At 31.4% G+C, this 16774-nt stretch overlaps 3 protein-coding genes across 3 annotated transcripts in view; all 3 read right to left on the reverse strand.

Moving 5' to 3' along the window:
* Positions 1-448: 448 nt before the first annotated feature.
* The window catches only part of LOC100248194 (disease resistance protein RPV1), a 46927-nt gene continuing 30601 nt past the window's right edge, over positions 449-16774 (reverse strand). The window contains exons 5-7 of the mRNA XM_019216779.2: positions 3024-3583; positions 2271-2902; positions 449-635 (exon numbers count right to left, since the gene is read on the reverse strand). Of these exons, the coding sequence (XP_019072324.1) occupies positions 2309-2902; positions 3024-3583 (1154 nt within the window). The 3' untranslated portion in view covers positions 449-635; positions 2271-2308. The remainder of the gene's footprint in view (positions 636-2270; positions 2903-3023; positions 3584-16774) is intronic.
* Positions 4381-7347, reverse strand: LOC100255073 (disease resistance protein RPV1-like). Its single transcript, XM_019216780.2, has 4 exons — positions 6776-7347; positions 5359-6451; positions 4921-5229; positions 4381-4831 (listed from the first exon to the last, which is right to left on the reverse strand). The coding sequence occupies exons 1-4, from the start codon at positions 7264-7266 to the stop codon at positions 4475-4477; spliced, it is 2250 nt and encodes a 749-aa protein (XP_019072325.1). The 5' UTR covers positions 7267-7347; the 3' UTR covers positions 4381-4474.
* LOC104882748 (uncharacterized) lies at positions 11805-14851 on the reverse strand. Its single transcript, XM_010667059.3, has 2 exons — positions 14777-14851; positions 11805-14327 (listed from the first exon to the last, which is right to left on the reverse strand). The coding sequence occupies exon 2, from the start codon at positions 12911-12913 to the stop codon at positions 12320-12322; it is 594 nt and encodes a 197-aa protein (XP_010665361.2). The 5' UTR covers positions 12914-14327; positions 14777-14851; the 3' UTR covers positions 11805-12319.

Here is a 16774-nt window from a genome sequence, read left to right on the forward strand (position 1 = left end):
GTTTTATAAATTTAATAATATGGTACATAACTTTTGCATAACAAAAAGTTTATATGCTAATCTTGCTAAATGTATGCCTATAAACAATATTTTAAAACAAGTGTATAAAAATGGTCGTAAAAAATTAATAATAATGTTTGGATTTAATAAAATAACTTTGAGATTTTAGGTTTAAGAAATTTTAATGATACTAGTTGGGATTATGGTAATATTGAATTATGATTGACTGCATCTATAATTATAATTAAATATTGAATATATCTCTTTTCATAAGGTACTATGAAATAATCTGTAACATAATTGAAGCATAATAAAAATATTTAAGCTACTTTAGTCACTATGCATATGATCTTAATAGATAAATGAGGATAATTTATCAATGTCTCAAAGTCAAATAAATAAAATTATCCATGCCTAAAAACATACAAATTAAAATCAGCAATTTAAATTATTCATGCTTAAAAACATACAAATTAAAATTACTAATTCAAATTATACATGCTTAAAAACATATAAATTAAAATCCACAATCCAAACAAAGAGTCTTTTATGGCGTTCTCATTCTGGTTCAATACTACATCTCTACCACCCTTCCAATTCCAGAACCAATAGTTAGTCATGCTTCCATGCGCAACCTGGCCAATGGTTAGTCATAGTTTAATGAGCATATATATTATGACAATAATTATCCTGTGCTTTTTCATCTTTAGAAATGAAGCAAAGTAAGAGCAAAATAAATATTAATTCAGGCTATGCAATTTGAAAAACATATGATAATTGTTTTGGCCTATCAATTAAAAAATGAAACTCTAAATAAAAATTTTAATTAATTCAAACAAAAATTCTGGCCTACCAAAACAGCAGTGGTAATATGGCTTTTCTTTTTAAATTCAATAATTCATTCCAAAGATAAAACTTTGATAGGTCCTAAGACATTTATTAGAAAAAATAAAGAAGTTTTAACTTCAGATAGGCTTAAGATTACAGGATCTTTGAATTTCATAAATTCTTGGAATAATTAAAAACAAATAAAATAAAATAAACGCATAAAAAATGAAAAAAGAAATTTGAATTTTTTGACCATATCTAATTTCGTATTGAACTCTATATTCTTCCAAGTAATCATTTTAAAATATTTCTATATATTTAATTCTATTAAATATTTTAATCTTCAATAAAAACCAAAGAGAGAGAAGGCATACCATAGGGAGTAGAATTGGAAACCAGATATATCTTAAATTTTTTTTTTTTTTTTGTGGTATGATTTCTTTTCATGAGAACCTTTTATTGTATTGTAATGACTAAATAAGAAAATATAGATATAAACTGAGAAGTATATAAGTTACATGTTTCAAACAATCTTTATAGCCTTAAAAGGAGTGGCTGAGTTAGATAAGTAGGGGGTAAAGTAATTTTTTTTATTTTTTTAAACATGTATTATAATAAATATACAAAAAAAAAATTAATATTTCATGAAGTGCTTTATCATTTAACAAAATAAGTGATTATTGATATTAGTTATGAAAGAAAAAAATATATAGAATAAAAAATAAAACAACACAATAGATAAAGAAAAGTTTTAATTATTGATATTATTTGTGAAAGAAAAGAACTTATAAAGTATGAAATGAAATGACAAAAATAGATAATTTTTTTAAAAAAATTTGTTTAAAAATTAACAAAAATTCAAACAATTCTTTCAAAGGAATTTTAAAAAATAGCAAGAAATGTGACCATAAATTTTAAAGAATTTTACATTTTTTAACAAAATTTTAAAAAATTCAATAATTTTACTAATAAATTTTAAGAATCATTTTTGAAATAATTAAATTGATAAAAATTGTATTTAAAATTTATTTCTAACAATATAATATATCAACCTAAAAACTTATCATTATCAATAGTAAATTGGTTGCGGCATGATTAAACCTAAAAACTTAGGAATTTTAAAATTCTTAAAGTCAACCAAAGCAACCTAAATAATCTATCCACCTGAATAAGTCCTAATTTTTATTTTTTTATTTTATTTAAAAAAAAAAAGAGTTTTCAAGTTTCAGACAAACCGAAACTGAGGGATCTAAAAATTTCCCAAAATTTTGGGATAATTAAGAACACATGATTAAAATAAAATCATGAAAAGAAAAGAAAAGAAAAATATATCAACTGGGTTATGATTTCAAATGTTATAGAGATATTTCATTTTTCACTAATTCCATCTAATAAATATTTTATTCAGTAGTGAATGAAATAAGAAGATAGAGAACACATACCTTGCTAGAGGTTAAAGAAACCCTTGATGCTTTGGAAACTAGAGGTTTTTTTTCTTGGGTGAGTGATCTTCTCTATTAGCAGGCCTTTTTCTCGACGGCTGAGGCCAATGCTTCTGATCTTGGGCGTATATGAGATGTATCCCACAACTTTTCACTTTAAAGGATGCGTTTTCGCCACATGTAAAAGAGGCATTACCAACAGGATTGTCAAAGTGAGCCTTGAAGTTGTTCCACTTTCTGGATCGATACTTGCTTGGAATGCGAATTTGAGGGAAATACGTCACCCACAGTGCTGGATCTGATGTGCTACCACTGTCGTAGCGTCTGCTGCTATATGATAAACCGCTAATAGAGTATGTTTTACAACGATGATAAAAACTAATATTATCCAGTCGTTCAGTTTGATCACCATGGGATATCGCCAATTTACATTCTGGAATAAAACCAGATGTTCTCACGCATTCATCATCATCAAGGGGAACATGATGGAAGAATAAAACAAATCCTAATAACAAGTTATTATCTTCATACCAATTCATTGGAAGTTCTACACTTACTTCACATCCCATTCTTTGATGACTTACCCATTCTGGTATTCCACTACTTCCTGGAATGATAATATTAAGTCTCCGCTGCAGAAAAAAATGTCATGTAAATCTCATGTTTTTTAAAAAATAATAATACTAATAATAATAAATAAAAAATTAAATTTTTTTTTTTTAAAAAAAGATAATTATGCCATGAAAATGATACCTGAATTGGTGATTTCAAGTGTTTGAGCAAAGAAGACCAGAGTAGACTTGAAGAAGTTTCAGTTTCCAGGGATGGACAACCATGTGCCTCTATCCACCCTAGACTTGATGGAAGCTCTCCAATTACTTCAAGCATCGGACAATGATTCATGAGAAGGGTACCAAGCTTACAAAGTTGAGTGATGCCAGCAGGTATGCAACGCATATGGTTTTCACTTACGTTTAAAAATTCCAGTGAGGATAGACACCATAAATCATTGGGGATTTCTTCTTCCATCAGATTGCAACCACCTAGATCTAGCATTGTTAAGCAACATTGCAGGCTTCTCAAATTGTCAGGCAAGTTGTGGAGCTTTGGACAGTTACGAACATGAAGACTAGTAAGACATGTCAAATTACCGATGCTATTGGGAAGAGCCACAAGGTTCTCACAATTGATCAATTCCAAGGATTTAAGACCTCTCATATGTTCGATTGATGATGGCAGCTCTGAGATACCCGTCTCACGTAAAAAAAGGCGTTCTAATTGTTCCATATCCTCCGTGATCTCTGAAAAAGCCTCTAGATTTGAACAACCATTGAGAGAGAGGCCTTCGAGGGATTTCAACCCACATATACTGTTTGGAAGACTTTTCAAATTTCTACAATTTTCCAAATTTAAGGGATCAAGTCTGGTGAGATGACCTACTGAGTAGGGTAATCCTTTAATAGCAGTCTCATCTAGAAAAAGAGCCCATAGATTCCCCATATTTTTTTGGATCTCAGGAAACCTCTCAAGACTTGAGCAACCACTGAGAGTAAGAATTTCAAGGGCCTGCAAGTGCCCAATGCTATTTGGGAGTTCCTTAATAGCGGTTTTCTCTAAAGAAAGCTCCTTCAAGCATTTCATATTCCCTTAGATCTCTGGAAATTTCTCAAAGTTTGAGCAATATGAGAGGTTAAGATTTTTAAGAGATTCCAAATACCCAATGCTGCTTGGGAGTTCTTTAATACCACTCCCATATAGACGTAGCTCCCTTAAACGTCCCATATTTGTAAATACATCTGAAAAGTTCTCAAACTTTGAACATTCTTCAAGAGAAAGCATTTCAAGAGAGGTTAAGGACCCAATGCTATTTGGGAGTTCCTTAATAGCAGTCTCATCTAAAAAAAGATTCAACAAACATTTCATATTCCCTTGGATCTCTGGGAATTTCTCAAATTTGGAGCAACATGAGAGGTCAAGAATTTCAAGAGATTCCAAATACCCAATGCTGCTTGGGAGTTCTTTAATACCACTCCCACGTAAATGAAGCCCCCTTAAATGTCCCATATAGGTAAATGTATCCGGAAATTTCTCAAACTTTGAACATCCTTCTAAATAAAGCTCCCTCAAAAATTTCATATTCCCATGGATCTCAGGAAATTTCTCAAAGTTTGAACAATATGAGAGATTAAGGACTTCAAGAGATGCTAATACACAATGCTACTTGGTAGTTCTTGGATCTCACTCTTGTTTAAATAAAGCTCCTTCAAACATTCCATATTGCCATGGATCTCAGGAAACTTCTTCAAGTTTGGACAACAATTAAGATAAAGAACTTCAAGAGATTCAAACTTCATGCTGGATGGGAAACTTCGGAGCTGTTCACATCCTCCTAAATTCAAGTAAGTCAAACTTTTGAGATCGCCAATAGATGAATGAAGTTCACGCAACCTTGTACAACCTTCAAGATTCAGTCTCTCCAAATTTGGCATGCTTGAGAATTTTGGCATTTTGACCAATTGTTTTGAGTTACTTAGATCAATGCCCTTTAATTCTTTAAGACGCTGTAACATAAGACAATCTGTTAATAAAAAAAAATTCTTTAACTTGAAAATTATTATAAAGAAAAAAAATAAATAAATAATGTTCATACCTTATTCCCTTTCCAAAGTTGTTTTATGTTGCTAGACTTCAAGTTGATTTCAAGAAGGTGCTTTCCATAAAAGTTCCAAGGTAAAGACGTCAAAGTGCATCTTTGCCAATGAAGATATCTCAAATCATGAGGAAATTCAAAGTCTTTTGGAAGAAGCACTTTATACTCTTCTCTCGGCAAACCATCATGATCATTGCAATAGATTTTAAGCAACCTAAGTTTCTTCATCTTGGGAAACACTTTTGTATTGAACTGTATTTCTCTTGATCTAGACAAGTCCAAAGATATGGTTTGAATATTTTGCATCTCCTGGAAAACAATAAGGAAAAATAAGGGAAGAACACAAGATAAAAATCCTAACTATAATTATAGAGACAATTAACCACTAAAAAGTCGATTATAAACATTTAAATAAATATTTAGGCATTTAATTCGTACCTCTTGTTTAGAAAATGCATCATAAATATCATCTACATCCCACAATCTACTCCATTTGCAGGGGTCTCCAGGACATTCTTCACGAACAATTGCCCAACCCATTTCTTGTATCAAGTCATGCATTTGTATGACGTTGTCTAAGATAGTTACTAGACATCTATCACGAAGAACTCTTATGTTGCATGTTGCAAATAAATTGCAACCATCTAATATTCTTGACACAAAATCTTTGCATTCACCTTTGAAAAAACACGCAATGTCCAGGAAAACCTCCTTTTGAGAAGGATCAAGCCCATCAAAACTTATTCTAAGCACATCATTAATTTCCTTCATAGGGTTTTTTTTTGATTTATCCGATGCGCTTTTCCATTCATCTATTGTCATGCCCTGAAGAGAAGAACCTAGAACTTTAAGGGCCAAAGGGAGACCTTGAGCATATTGTACCATGCAATTTGAGAGGTCTACATAATCTTCTTTAGGAACATTTTGTTTAAAGGCATGTTGGCTGAAGAGTTGAAGAGCTTCCTCATAATGTAATTCTGTAGCCTTATGTGATATAGTCACTCCATACTCAACCAACAGATGTTGGTCTCTAGTTGTAATGATAATTGTACTTCCTGGACCAAACCATTTAGGACTTCCAGCCACTGACTCTAATTGCTGCAATCGATCCACATCATCAATTACAATAAGAACCTTTTTTGAGCCAAGTCTGTCCTTTATTATATTGATTCCTTTATTGATATTGCTAAACTTTTCATCATTCCCCACTATATCATGAAGAAGTTGTTGTTGTAGTTGAAGTTGACAACCCTTGTTGAATGTCTCTCTGACATCTTGAAGAAAGCTAGCACCAGTGAATTGATATTGGATCTCATTATAAACAATCTTGGCAATGGTAGTTTTACCAATTCCACCAATTCCATATATCCCAACCACACGAATGTCATTCAAGTCACTACTTAACAATGACTTTAGTTCTTTTAGGCGAAAATCCATCCCAACTATATCCTCGTTAATGTGCAAAAGCTTAGAATTCATTGATCTTTTAAAAATCAGGTTAACAATTTCCTTAATATGCTTTGACTCATACCTGCCAATTATAAAGTACAATTTAACACTTCATGAGTTATAATGAATTGCAAAAAGATAACAAATATTAAGTAAATTTATTGATATTTTTTTGCTTTTGTCAATATAACAAAAGTAATAGGATGTAAAAAAATGTTAAAAGAACCCACTATATTGGGCATTTTACAAATAATGAAAAGGCAAGTAGTTTTGAGCCAAGTGTTTATAAGATCACAAAGCAAGCTTTACTACACAAAATTATTAACTTGTTAATTCATAATTTAAGACAACTAAATCCTTACAACTGAATTAAATCAAAAGCACAAATTAAGGAAGTTGGAGTTACCCATCATTCACATGGAAACCACTTAGATTGCTTGCTTCAGTCAAGGAATCCCTCCACCTTTGCACCTTTTTCACATCTACATTTCTTTCATGAATGGAAAATGCCTCTCCGAAGCTCCCTGTTTGCTTTTGCACATCACAAGGATCCACGTGGTAGAACACCGGAAAGACTATTTGTTCCATTTCTTCCCTGCACTCCATGATCTTTGCTAACTCATCCAAACACCACTTGGAATGAGCATAGTTTTTTGAAAACACAACTATGGAAATTCTTGATTCTTCAATAGTTTTCAAAAGTTCTGATTTGATCTCTTCTCCTCTTTCAAGTTGATCGTCTCTGAAAGTCTTAATCCCCATCCCATCCAAATTTACGAATAAATGATCCGTAAAATTGTTGCGGGTGTCTTCACTTCTAAAACTCAAGAACACTTCGAACTCATATTTACGGACTGAGGTAGAAGAAGAAGAGGGTTTTTGGGTAGAGGAAGCCATTGTTGGACAGTTTCTAGATGAAAGCTTAGAGAGAGTCGAGGAAGAACTTGGGCTTAGTCAATACTTGATACGCCGACGGCATATTTGGGTCCTCGTATGAAGCAAAACTATTTTTTTTTTTTGGTGGTTGTGGGGTGGTTGGATTGTAAAAAGCAAAGATCGATTTTCCCAATACATTTAAGCAGGCGATCCTCTTGCCATTTTTTGGGTCCAAATGCATAAGCATGTGATTTGTCAGTTAAATGTCAAGGAGTAATGAGTGGGGAGGTCGGTGGCTTTTATTATTATTTTTTATATTTTAAATAAAGATCAACATTTTAAATACATGCTTATTACTAAAAAAAATAAAAAAATTTAACAAATTAATTAATTTTAATTATCTTATTATTAAATTTCATTTAACTTATTATGAAAATGTAAAAACCATAATAATGATTTACTGAAAATAATCTCTATGTTTTTTGTATATTAATTATTTATAAATTTATATATATATATATATATATATATATATATAATTTAAAAAATAAATATTCATATATCATTAGTTATTTTATACCCTAAAATACATTCAAACTAAATAGAACATTATTTTTATAATAAATGTGGTAAGATACTTTATAAAGTACCCTTTTCTTTATTTTTAAGTTTTCTTTTTCACTTTACAAACTCATCTATGTTGCTAAATGTATCCCTTTTTTTGTTTTACAATTTTTATATTCTTTCAACTTTTCAAACTCAATAATCCTTTAAAAAAAAATTAATTTTTAAAACTTTATCTTTTATAAAAAGTTTCTAAAACCATAAAATTTTTAGATAAATTTATTATTATATTTTTCATTAAAAATAATAATAACAATGAAATTTTTTATAACGATGAACCATAATATTTCAAAATTTCACATAAAATCTCAATTACTTTAAAACGAATGTTAAATTATAAAGAATAAATATAAATAAAGAGATAATAATTATTTCAATTATATTCTATTAAAGCTTTTGTTTCTCTTGTCTAATATTTATATTGACTCATACATATCTTTCTGTTCCTCCAATCTAAAACCATAAAAAATAACACTAAGGCATTTTACATTGGTGAAAGAATACATAGCATGAATATATTTGAATTTGCAAGATAATTATATCATGCATCACTAAATTTATCCATAAAAATAAACTTACGAAATGTTGCAAATTAAATAATATTTTTTTAATCAAGATTGGATTGAAAAGGAATTTTATGAATATTCTAAAATTCATTCTCCCATTTGATTTTCGAGCAAATCCATGCAAAAGCCCCAAGAAAAACCAAAAAAATTGTTTTTTTTTTTGCTCCCTATGTTTTTTGGATTTGTTCTAGGGGTCTCCGTCCCCCATTCAATTTCCAAAAAAATTCATCATCGTTTGATTTTTGAGAAAATCCATGCAAAACCCCTAATAAAAACAAAAAAAGAAATTTTTTTTTTTTTTTTGCTCCCTGTATTTTTTGAGTCTATTCTAAGGGTCTCTACGCTTTTGTGCAATTGGATTTAAATTTCACAAACCCTAAATCCACGATTTTTGAGTCAAGCTGAAAAACACAACATTTACCAGTCAACCGGTGAGAGGTGTGAGTGGGAGCCGACTTCACTAGGAGGGAGGGAGAGGCGGACGGTGGGTATGGAAAGAAAAAAAATATACAATCTTAATATAAAAAATGAAATCGGCTTAGAATATATAAAAAAATATATAATTTTTCACATTAGTTTTCAGATTTTGTAAAGTTGAATTCGGAAAAGTATATATCTGTGGATTGAAACCATCAAAACACAAGTTTCCAGATCATTTATTCACAATTGTCAGAGTGTAATGAGTGGGGAGATGGGTGGCTTTGAAAAAAAGTTAAGTAATTCAAAAGCAACGGTCATCATGTGACAAGAATCATTTATTCACAATTGTCAGAGTGTAATGAGTGGGGAGGTGGGTGGCTTTGAAAAAAATTTAAGTAATTCAGAAGCAACTTAATTCAAAAGCAACTTTATTTCCTTGCGTTTACATACCGAAAATGCCGTTCATGTATGACAATATTTCCATGATATGGAGCTTCTAACTGTTCAGGAATAATAAATCAAGTTCAATCGAAAATGAAAATGTCATCGATATTGCAACATTTCCACGATATATCGAGCTTCGGTGGGCTTGGACATGACATAAAGTGGTGAGATTTCCTTTGCTCGATTTTTCGGGGAGAAAATATATTAAGCACAGTGATTTTTATTTTGGTATTACTTTGACCAGTCAAAACCTTTCAATATTATTGCCATGGATCCTTCCCCCTTTAATTATTTTTATTTTTCATATTCTATTTTATATATTATTAAAAATATAAAAATATCATAATAATCTTATTAATGAGGCATTCCTTATTTTTTTTTAAAAACTTAGATATAAAATTATTAACATTTTTAAACATAAAAATATATTCATATATCATTATTTTTTTTTATATTTTAAATAAAGATCATCATTTTAAACACATGTTTGATTACTTAAAAAAAAAAAAAAATTTAATAAATTAATTAATGTTAATTATCTTATTATTTAAATTTGAAATTTCCATCTTATGCAAATTTCATAAATTTGAAAAGATCTCATATTAATTTTTTCCAAAATTATATTATATTGTATGAACCTAGAAAACTTTTAAAAACTTTAAAAATATTAAAGCCATTATAAATTTTATTTTATTCAAGTTTTAAAAAATAAAATCATTATGGATTTTATTTCATTTGAGTATATTAAATCACTTTTTAAATACATTTTAAAATGAAAAAAATTAGAAAATAAAATCATTATGGATTTTATTTTATTTGAGTATGTTAAATCACTTTTTAAATATATTTTAAAATGAAAAAATTAGAGTGCGTGTATTGCCAAGATGTTGACTTAGGCATTGGAAAAAATAGTATATGTACATATATTATTATAATAATAAATAATGAGAAGAAACATACAACTTATTGTTTTAGTTTTAAGATTTTGTGCGTGTAACGAAGATAGAAGGGTAATGAATTAATTATGTATTGAATTTGAAAATTAATAAAAATTATAATATTTAGTCATGTAGTTATATTGATGTATGGTATTTAAATTCGTTCTATTAAATTTTTCCTTTTTCTAATGATATAAAATGGGTGCATTAAATGTTTAATAAGACAAAAATAATAATAAGAGGATATAAATGACTCTATAGATATTTTAAAATAAGTGTATAAAAAGGGTCATCAAAAATATAATTTTTGGATTTAACAAAATAACATCTGAGTTTTAAGTTTAAAAAAATTTAAAACTACAATCGTCAAAGATGGGACGTAACGATACTAGTTGGGATATGGTAACATTTTCCTTTATAAATATACTATATTTATAGATAAATATTGAATACATAGGGGATGTGCATGGGGTCTGAAAGATGGGTATATGTGAATATGGGTGTGAGGGAGTTAGTGAGAAATGGAGATGACCAATACATGCATGGTTCTTATGCACGAGTAGAAAACGAGTAGTGGGGCAATGAATGAGGCATCTTGGCGTGGTGGGTATGAATGGTGGAAAGGCACTGAAACGAAGTGGGTTTGAAGGGTTCGGTGTGTGTGAGTAAATGTCATATGGGGGTATGATGAGTAGTGGTACCCATGTGCATGAGATTAGTTATATTGGGTGGTGTAGGTTGGTAAGAAAACGGTGTGCTAGAGAGAGAAAGGTGGTGATGGGCATTTAAGTTTAGAGGGAGAAACGGGTCTAGTGGGTATGTGAATAATGGAAATGCGTAAGAGGATATGAAGAGTAGGATGGGTGGTAGTGGAGTATGAGGTATGATTAGGATGGGAAGGTGGCGAGACTGCATGGGAGAAGCTGTTAATGACGAGTGCAAATGAGAGGAACAGTGACGATAGAGTAGATGCTGCATGATCAGCAAAGGCATTCACAAATTGGGGTGGCTGGCTTGAAGCTGGGGTTGAGACCAAAACATTTATCATTGGAGGAGTTAGTGGAGATCCCTTCATCAATGATGACCAACCAGGCATTGGGCTTGGAACACTACGAGGTAGTTGGTTGCTGCGTCCATTAACATAGCCTAGCCACAAATATGCTGAAGTATCCAGCAGATTCCTAGCAATACAAACCTCAACAATCAGATGCCGCATGTTTCCAGAACAGTTCATTGACAAGTCATTCATGCTCATGCCATCCAGGTACCCACTCCCGGCCGTGATGGACTCTGATTCTTAGTTAAATCTTATTTTCCAATTCCTTTCTCAGTCTTACCTACATGATCAACTTCACGTGAAATAATAGGACTTGAGCTCTCATATTCAAAGGTGTGTTTCAATGGTTAATTCAACACAGCTCCCTTCTTAGACACAGTCCTTGAAGATATTCCTGCACCCCTTCCACTAATATTTGACTTATCATCTAAGCCAGAGTGGTTAGATGAAACCATGCCTGATGATTGCTCCCTATTAGGATTTTCACGTACTCGAAACTCAGTGCGCTGGATTCGTTTGGTTTCCTTTGAAATCCACTAGAATCTGCCCGAGAAGACTCAGGAACTGGAAATGATGATCTTGGCCCAGAATTCTTAACTGTGAACATATATTTTTTGCCTTTACCAGCAAATATTGGGCCCTGAGCCTTTGACCCACTTAAATCTCTGTCCCTTGAAAAAGATTGGGATGATGTGGATCCATTTCGTGGCAGGCCTTCAGATTCTCTGGCATTGGACAAGGAAATGTAGTTCTTTTTAATTGTTTCATGATGCCCTTGATCTGTCACTTGGAGTCCTAATTCATACCTACTATTGTGTTCAACAATATGGACATATCAGCTAGGGCATGACTTGTCATAACACTACTGTTTGCACTTACTCTCAGGGGCAATGACTACTTCTTTTGATGCGTTGTCCTGTGGCAGATCCAAGCTCCTTGGAACAAGACCAAGTTGACTGTCCATTGGAAGGGACACTACGTCAATCTTAGTGTTTTGAATGGCTTGAACGTGGAAAAGCCAACCTTCAGGATTCTGATTGGTTGTAAAATGGGCAGGGGCATTGGGCTGAACAAAAGACATTGGTTGAGGAGCCAGTGGTAGAATTCCTTGGGAGATAGGTGATGTATATCTGAGTTGACCAAACTGGAAGAGAGGAGGCTATGATGTGTGTATATGGGTAAGTGATGAACCAACTTGGGGATGTAGATGGAGAGGCATCTGTATGGAGCCAATCTGGAGTAGCAGATACAGTAGACGTAACCGCCTTCCCATATGAGGAATGCATGGCCACATTAACAGAAGAGGGAGCGGGATGCAGTGAAGTCTGACTAGAACTAATAGAAGCATCCACAGAATTCAAAACATTAGATGCCACCGAGGTATGAGGACCATTAACCGGCTGTATAACTAAATCTTGGATTGCCTTTCCTGCGTCTTCATCCCTCCTGCCAGAACCATCAATGCTCACTTGAGGAGAGCCATCAGTAAGTTGAGGGCTTTGTCCTTCATGTATCCCACCAAAAGCACCTTGTTCCTCTACAGTACCAAGAGAAACCTTCGATAGCATAAATGTGCTTTCTTCATTTCCTGAACTTCTCTCAAACTCATCACTTGGCATTCTAACTTCAACACCCTCATCCAAGCCCAAGACCGAGTTGTCTACCGTGTGGGGAGAGCCTTTCTCTCCTAAATGCACATCCTCCAACTCCTTGGTCAGGTTAATATGCTCATCTACTTCATGCACTTCATCTTCTTCATCTGAACTCTCTCAGAAGCATTTCGATTAAAACGACCAGACCAAACATGATGCCCAACAAATACATGCATAAAGTCACCTAGCCATGATAAGTGTGTTGCAACTCTTCATACCCATGGACTGAGAACATATTTCTTGCAGTACCTTACCTCTTCAGGCAGAGATGGGAAATCTGATGCGGTCTACAGCCAAGCAACAGGAACAGAGGAAAACAGCAAACAGAACACAAATAATGGGAACCAAATGAACCCCCACCAACCTCATTTCACGTATCAATCAATGAGCTTAGACGTAGGAGTGGGTCAAAGCAGATTTCAAATGAGTTTTAAAACAAAATTAAGACATGAATGCCAATATCTCATAATCTCAAAACAGGGGACATAAAACAGATTAGAAATCAAAGGCAAGTGCAAACAAGCTCAAATTCCATAAAAATAAAAATAAAAAACAAACTAAAATCCCCAATAAATACATTCAAACACCAAAATAGAATCTCATGATACCCAGATAATGCAATAAAATGGCATGAACGTGGAAAAGCTAACCTATAGAAATAATATCTAAGCCTCCTTTTTTCAAGGCTCTTCCCCTGCGTGTTTCTTCTTGTCTCTGACTGGGTTTCTCTTCCAAGAAAATACAACTGATATCCCTTTACCCAAGCAATCTTACTCCTCGGGTAACCACACTGCAGCGCCCTCCCTCTGTAACCTCTCAAAACTCTCTCTCATGTACTCCCTCAACAAGACTTACATCTCAAGCTAACCTCTCACTGCCCAAAATATCTCTCCAAACAGCAGCGAAGACATCACCCTCAAAAAAAAAAAAATATCTCTGTAAAAAAATCACCTCCCTCTCAATACGCTCTCTCTCCCCCCTCCAACTTGCTGCCCAAGCTAAAGGAATCCCCTCTAGAAACCGAGTTTGCTCCCTCTCTAGCTAAAACTCTCCTCCCAAGCTCTCTGCAACTCAAAAATATCTCTCTCAAACCAGCCCACGGAATACCCTCCTCAGACAACAACTTCTCCCTCCCTCTAGCTTGCTACCCAAGCTAAAGATGAAAACCTCTCTAAAAATATCTCCTAAAAAAACCCACCCCTGAAAAACACCATCTACTCCCTCAAAATGTCTCCCCCCAAAACGACAACGAAGACCCCAACTAGCTGGCTACGCTCCTGCACCAGCTCACTAACGGCCTGCAACTTTTCCAAACTCTTCTTGACACGTGTCCACCTTATTGCCTCTTCAATCCACTATTATGATTCCATAGCAGCCATCCCTGAAGCAACACGTGGCTCTTTGAGAGCCTTGGTAAGAAAAACTCACAGAAAAGTGAGAAAAAATGAGCCCCTAAAATGGGGGTCAACACATGATAATTGTTACGGCCTATGTATTCATAAATGAAGCTTTAATTTTTTTTTTAATTAATTCAAACCAAATTTTGGCCTAAAATAGATACAATAATATGATCTTTCTTTTTGAATTCCATAATTCTTTCCAAAGATAGAAAAAAAAAGTTTTAACTTTAGATTGCCCAAGAACATAGAATCTCCAAATTTCATAAAATAAATAAAAAACTATTTAAATGACTTGACCATATGTAATTTCGTATTGAACTCGGTATTCTTCCAAGCATGAAATCATCTTAAAAATTCTTTAGATATATTTTTTCCACTAATTTTAATAAGTATTTTAACATTCAGTAAAACCAAAAATAGAGAGGCATACCTTATTGAGTTGAGAAGGAAGCAAGACATGTCTTCATTTTTTGTGGTTTGAGTTCTCTGCATAAGAACTTTTGATTTTATTGTAATGACAAATTAAGAAAAATATGATCTCAAAATTTTTAATCTATGGTAATGACCAAATAAAAAATATATAGCTATGAAATGAGAAGTATATCATAAGTTACATGTATCCAACGTGAAGATCAAAAGATATGGCAAAGATATAGCTTTGAAGGAAAGAGGTAGGGACCAGAGTAAAAATAAAAAATAAAAAATAAAAAAATCATGAGTTATAATAAACACACAAAAACTTTTATATTTCATGAAGTGCCGTTGATTTAAAAATAATAAGTAATTATTGATATTAGTTGTAAAAGAGAAAAATATCAAATATCAAATGAAAAACAAAAATAGATAAAAAAAAAATAGTTTTAATTATTGGTATTAGTTATGAAAGAAAAAAAACCTATAAAGGATTAAATGAAACAAAAAATACAGAAATTTATATTAAAAAAATAAAAAATATTTTCAAAGAATTAAAAAAAGATAGCAAGAATTTTTTTTTTAGTAGAATTTTTCAATTTTTTCTTTTGTAAAAAAACTTTTTAAAAAATCATTAATTTTAATAAAATTTTAGAATTTTTTGAAATAATTAAATTGATAAATTTTCTATTTAAAATTTATTATAATATAGAGGTAGCACTATCCTTATCAATAGTAAATTAGTTACAACATGATTAAATCTAAAATTTTAGGTATCTTAAAAATCTTAAAGTCAACCAAAACAACCTACACTAAAAAAGTTATTTAATAAACTATAAATTATTTAAATTAAATTAAATTTTATTAACAATTAAGTAGAAATAATCTAAATAATCATATAGTCATTTGTAGTTTAGTAACTACTTAATTAAATTTAAAAATTTAAACATTTAACAAATATCAAAATCAAACCAAATATCCCATCACTAAAAATATTAACTTTATAATTAAAAAAACATTTTTAAAAATTTGTTTTATGATATATATTACGATTTAAATAAAATTAATTTTATAAGCATTAAATAAAATAAAAAATATGATAAATAAATATTTTATAAAATCTATTTAGTATCGGCATTTATCTAATTTCTTTTTTTTCATACAAAATCGTTTTATGAGGAGCTGAAAGCTTATATTTTGGCTTTTTATTCTTTAACATTCCTAAATAAATAGAAGGATATTTTGCCCCAAGCCCACCATGCTCCTTCACTAGCCCTAGGTCATGCTCTCACCTTTTAGATTGTTTATAAATGGATGCTTCGCTTTCTCACATTACCAAATGAGAAAAAGGCCAAAGCGAGGGCAAAATAACTATTAAATTATATATGTTTCACGTAAATAGAGTTTTTGTAACATAATCAATCAATTTAAGAAACATATCATAATTATTATTAAGCTCTAAATATATAGTTTACGTGAAAATATTCACCTTCCATTTTGCCTCCTAAATTGCATGCTTTTGACTACCTTCAAAATTTCGATAATCTATTCCAAATATGATACTTGAATAAGTCATAAAGTATTTTTTTTAAAAAAAGAAAAAAGAAAAATGAGTTCTAACTTTCAAACAAACCTAAGGTAGGGGTTCTCAAAATTTCCTAAAATTTTAGGAAAATTAAGAACACATAATTAAAATAAAATCATGAAAAGAAAAAAAAGGAAAAAATGACTCACTAGGTTATGATTTTAAAAATTATTTAGATATTTCTTTTTTCACTAATTCAATCTAACAAATAATTTAACCAATGATTAGTTATGGTTCCATGATATGATGATGATAGTTGTCCTCTACTTTTTCATCTTAAAAAATGAAGCAAAATAAGTATTAATTCATGCTTTAAAAGATGATTATGCAGTTTAAAAAACATATGATTTGGCATACCAATTTAGATATGAAGTTCTAAATAAAAATTGTAATTAATTCAAACAAAAATTTTGGCCTACCAAAATAGCTACG

Source organism: Vitis vinifera, chromosome 18 (genome assembly GCF_030704535.1).
Source record: "Vitis vinifera cultivar Pinot Noir 40024 chromosome 18, ASM3070453v1".
In the NCBI taxonomy this organism is placed as follows: Eukaryota; Viridiplantae; Streptophyta; class Magnoliopsida; order Vitales; family Vitaceae; genus Vitis; species Vitis vinifera.

Coding starts and splice junctions, on each gene's coding strand:
- LOC100255073 (XM_019216780.2), bottom strand. CDS start 7,266: ATGGCTTCCTCTACCCAAAAACCCTCTTCTTCTTCTACCTCAGTCCGT. Junction 6,452..6,775: donor GGTTTCCATGTGAATGATGG/GTAACTCCAACT, acceptor TATAATTGGCAG/GTATGAGTCAAAGCATATTA. Junction 5,230..5,358: donor ATGCATTTTCTAAACAAGAG/GTACGAATTAAA, acceptor ATTGTTTTCCAG/GAGATGCAAAATATTCAAAC.
- LOC104882748 (XM_010667059.3), bottom strand. CDS start 12,913: ATGCCAAGTGATGAGTTTGAGAGAAGTTCAGGAAATGAAGAAAGCACA.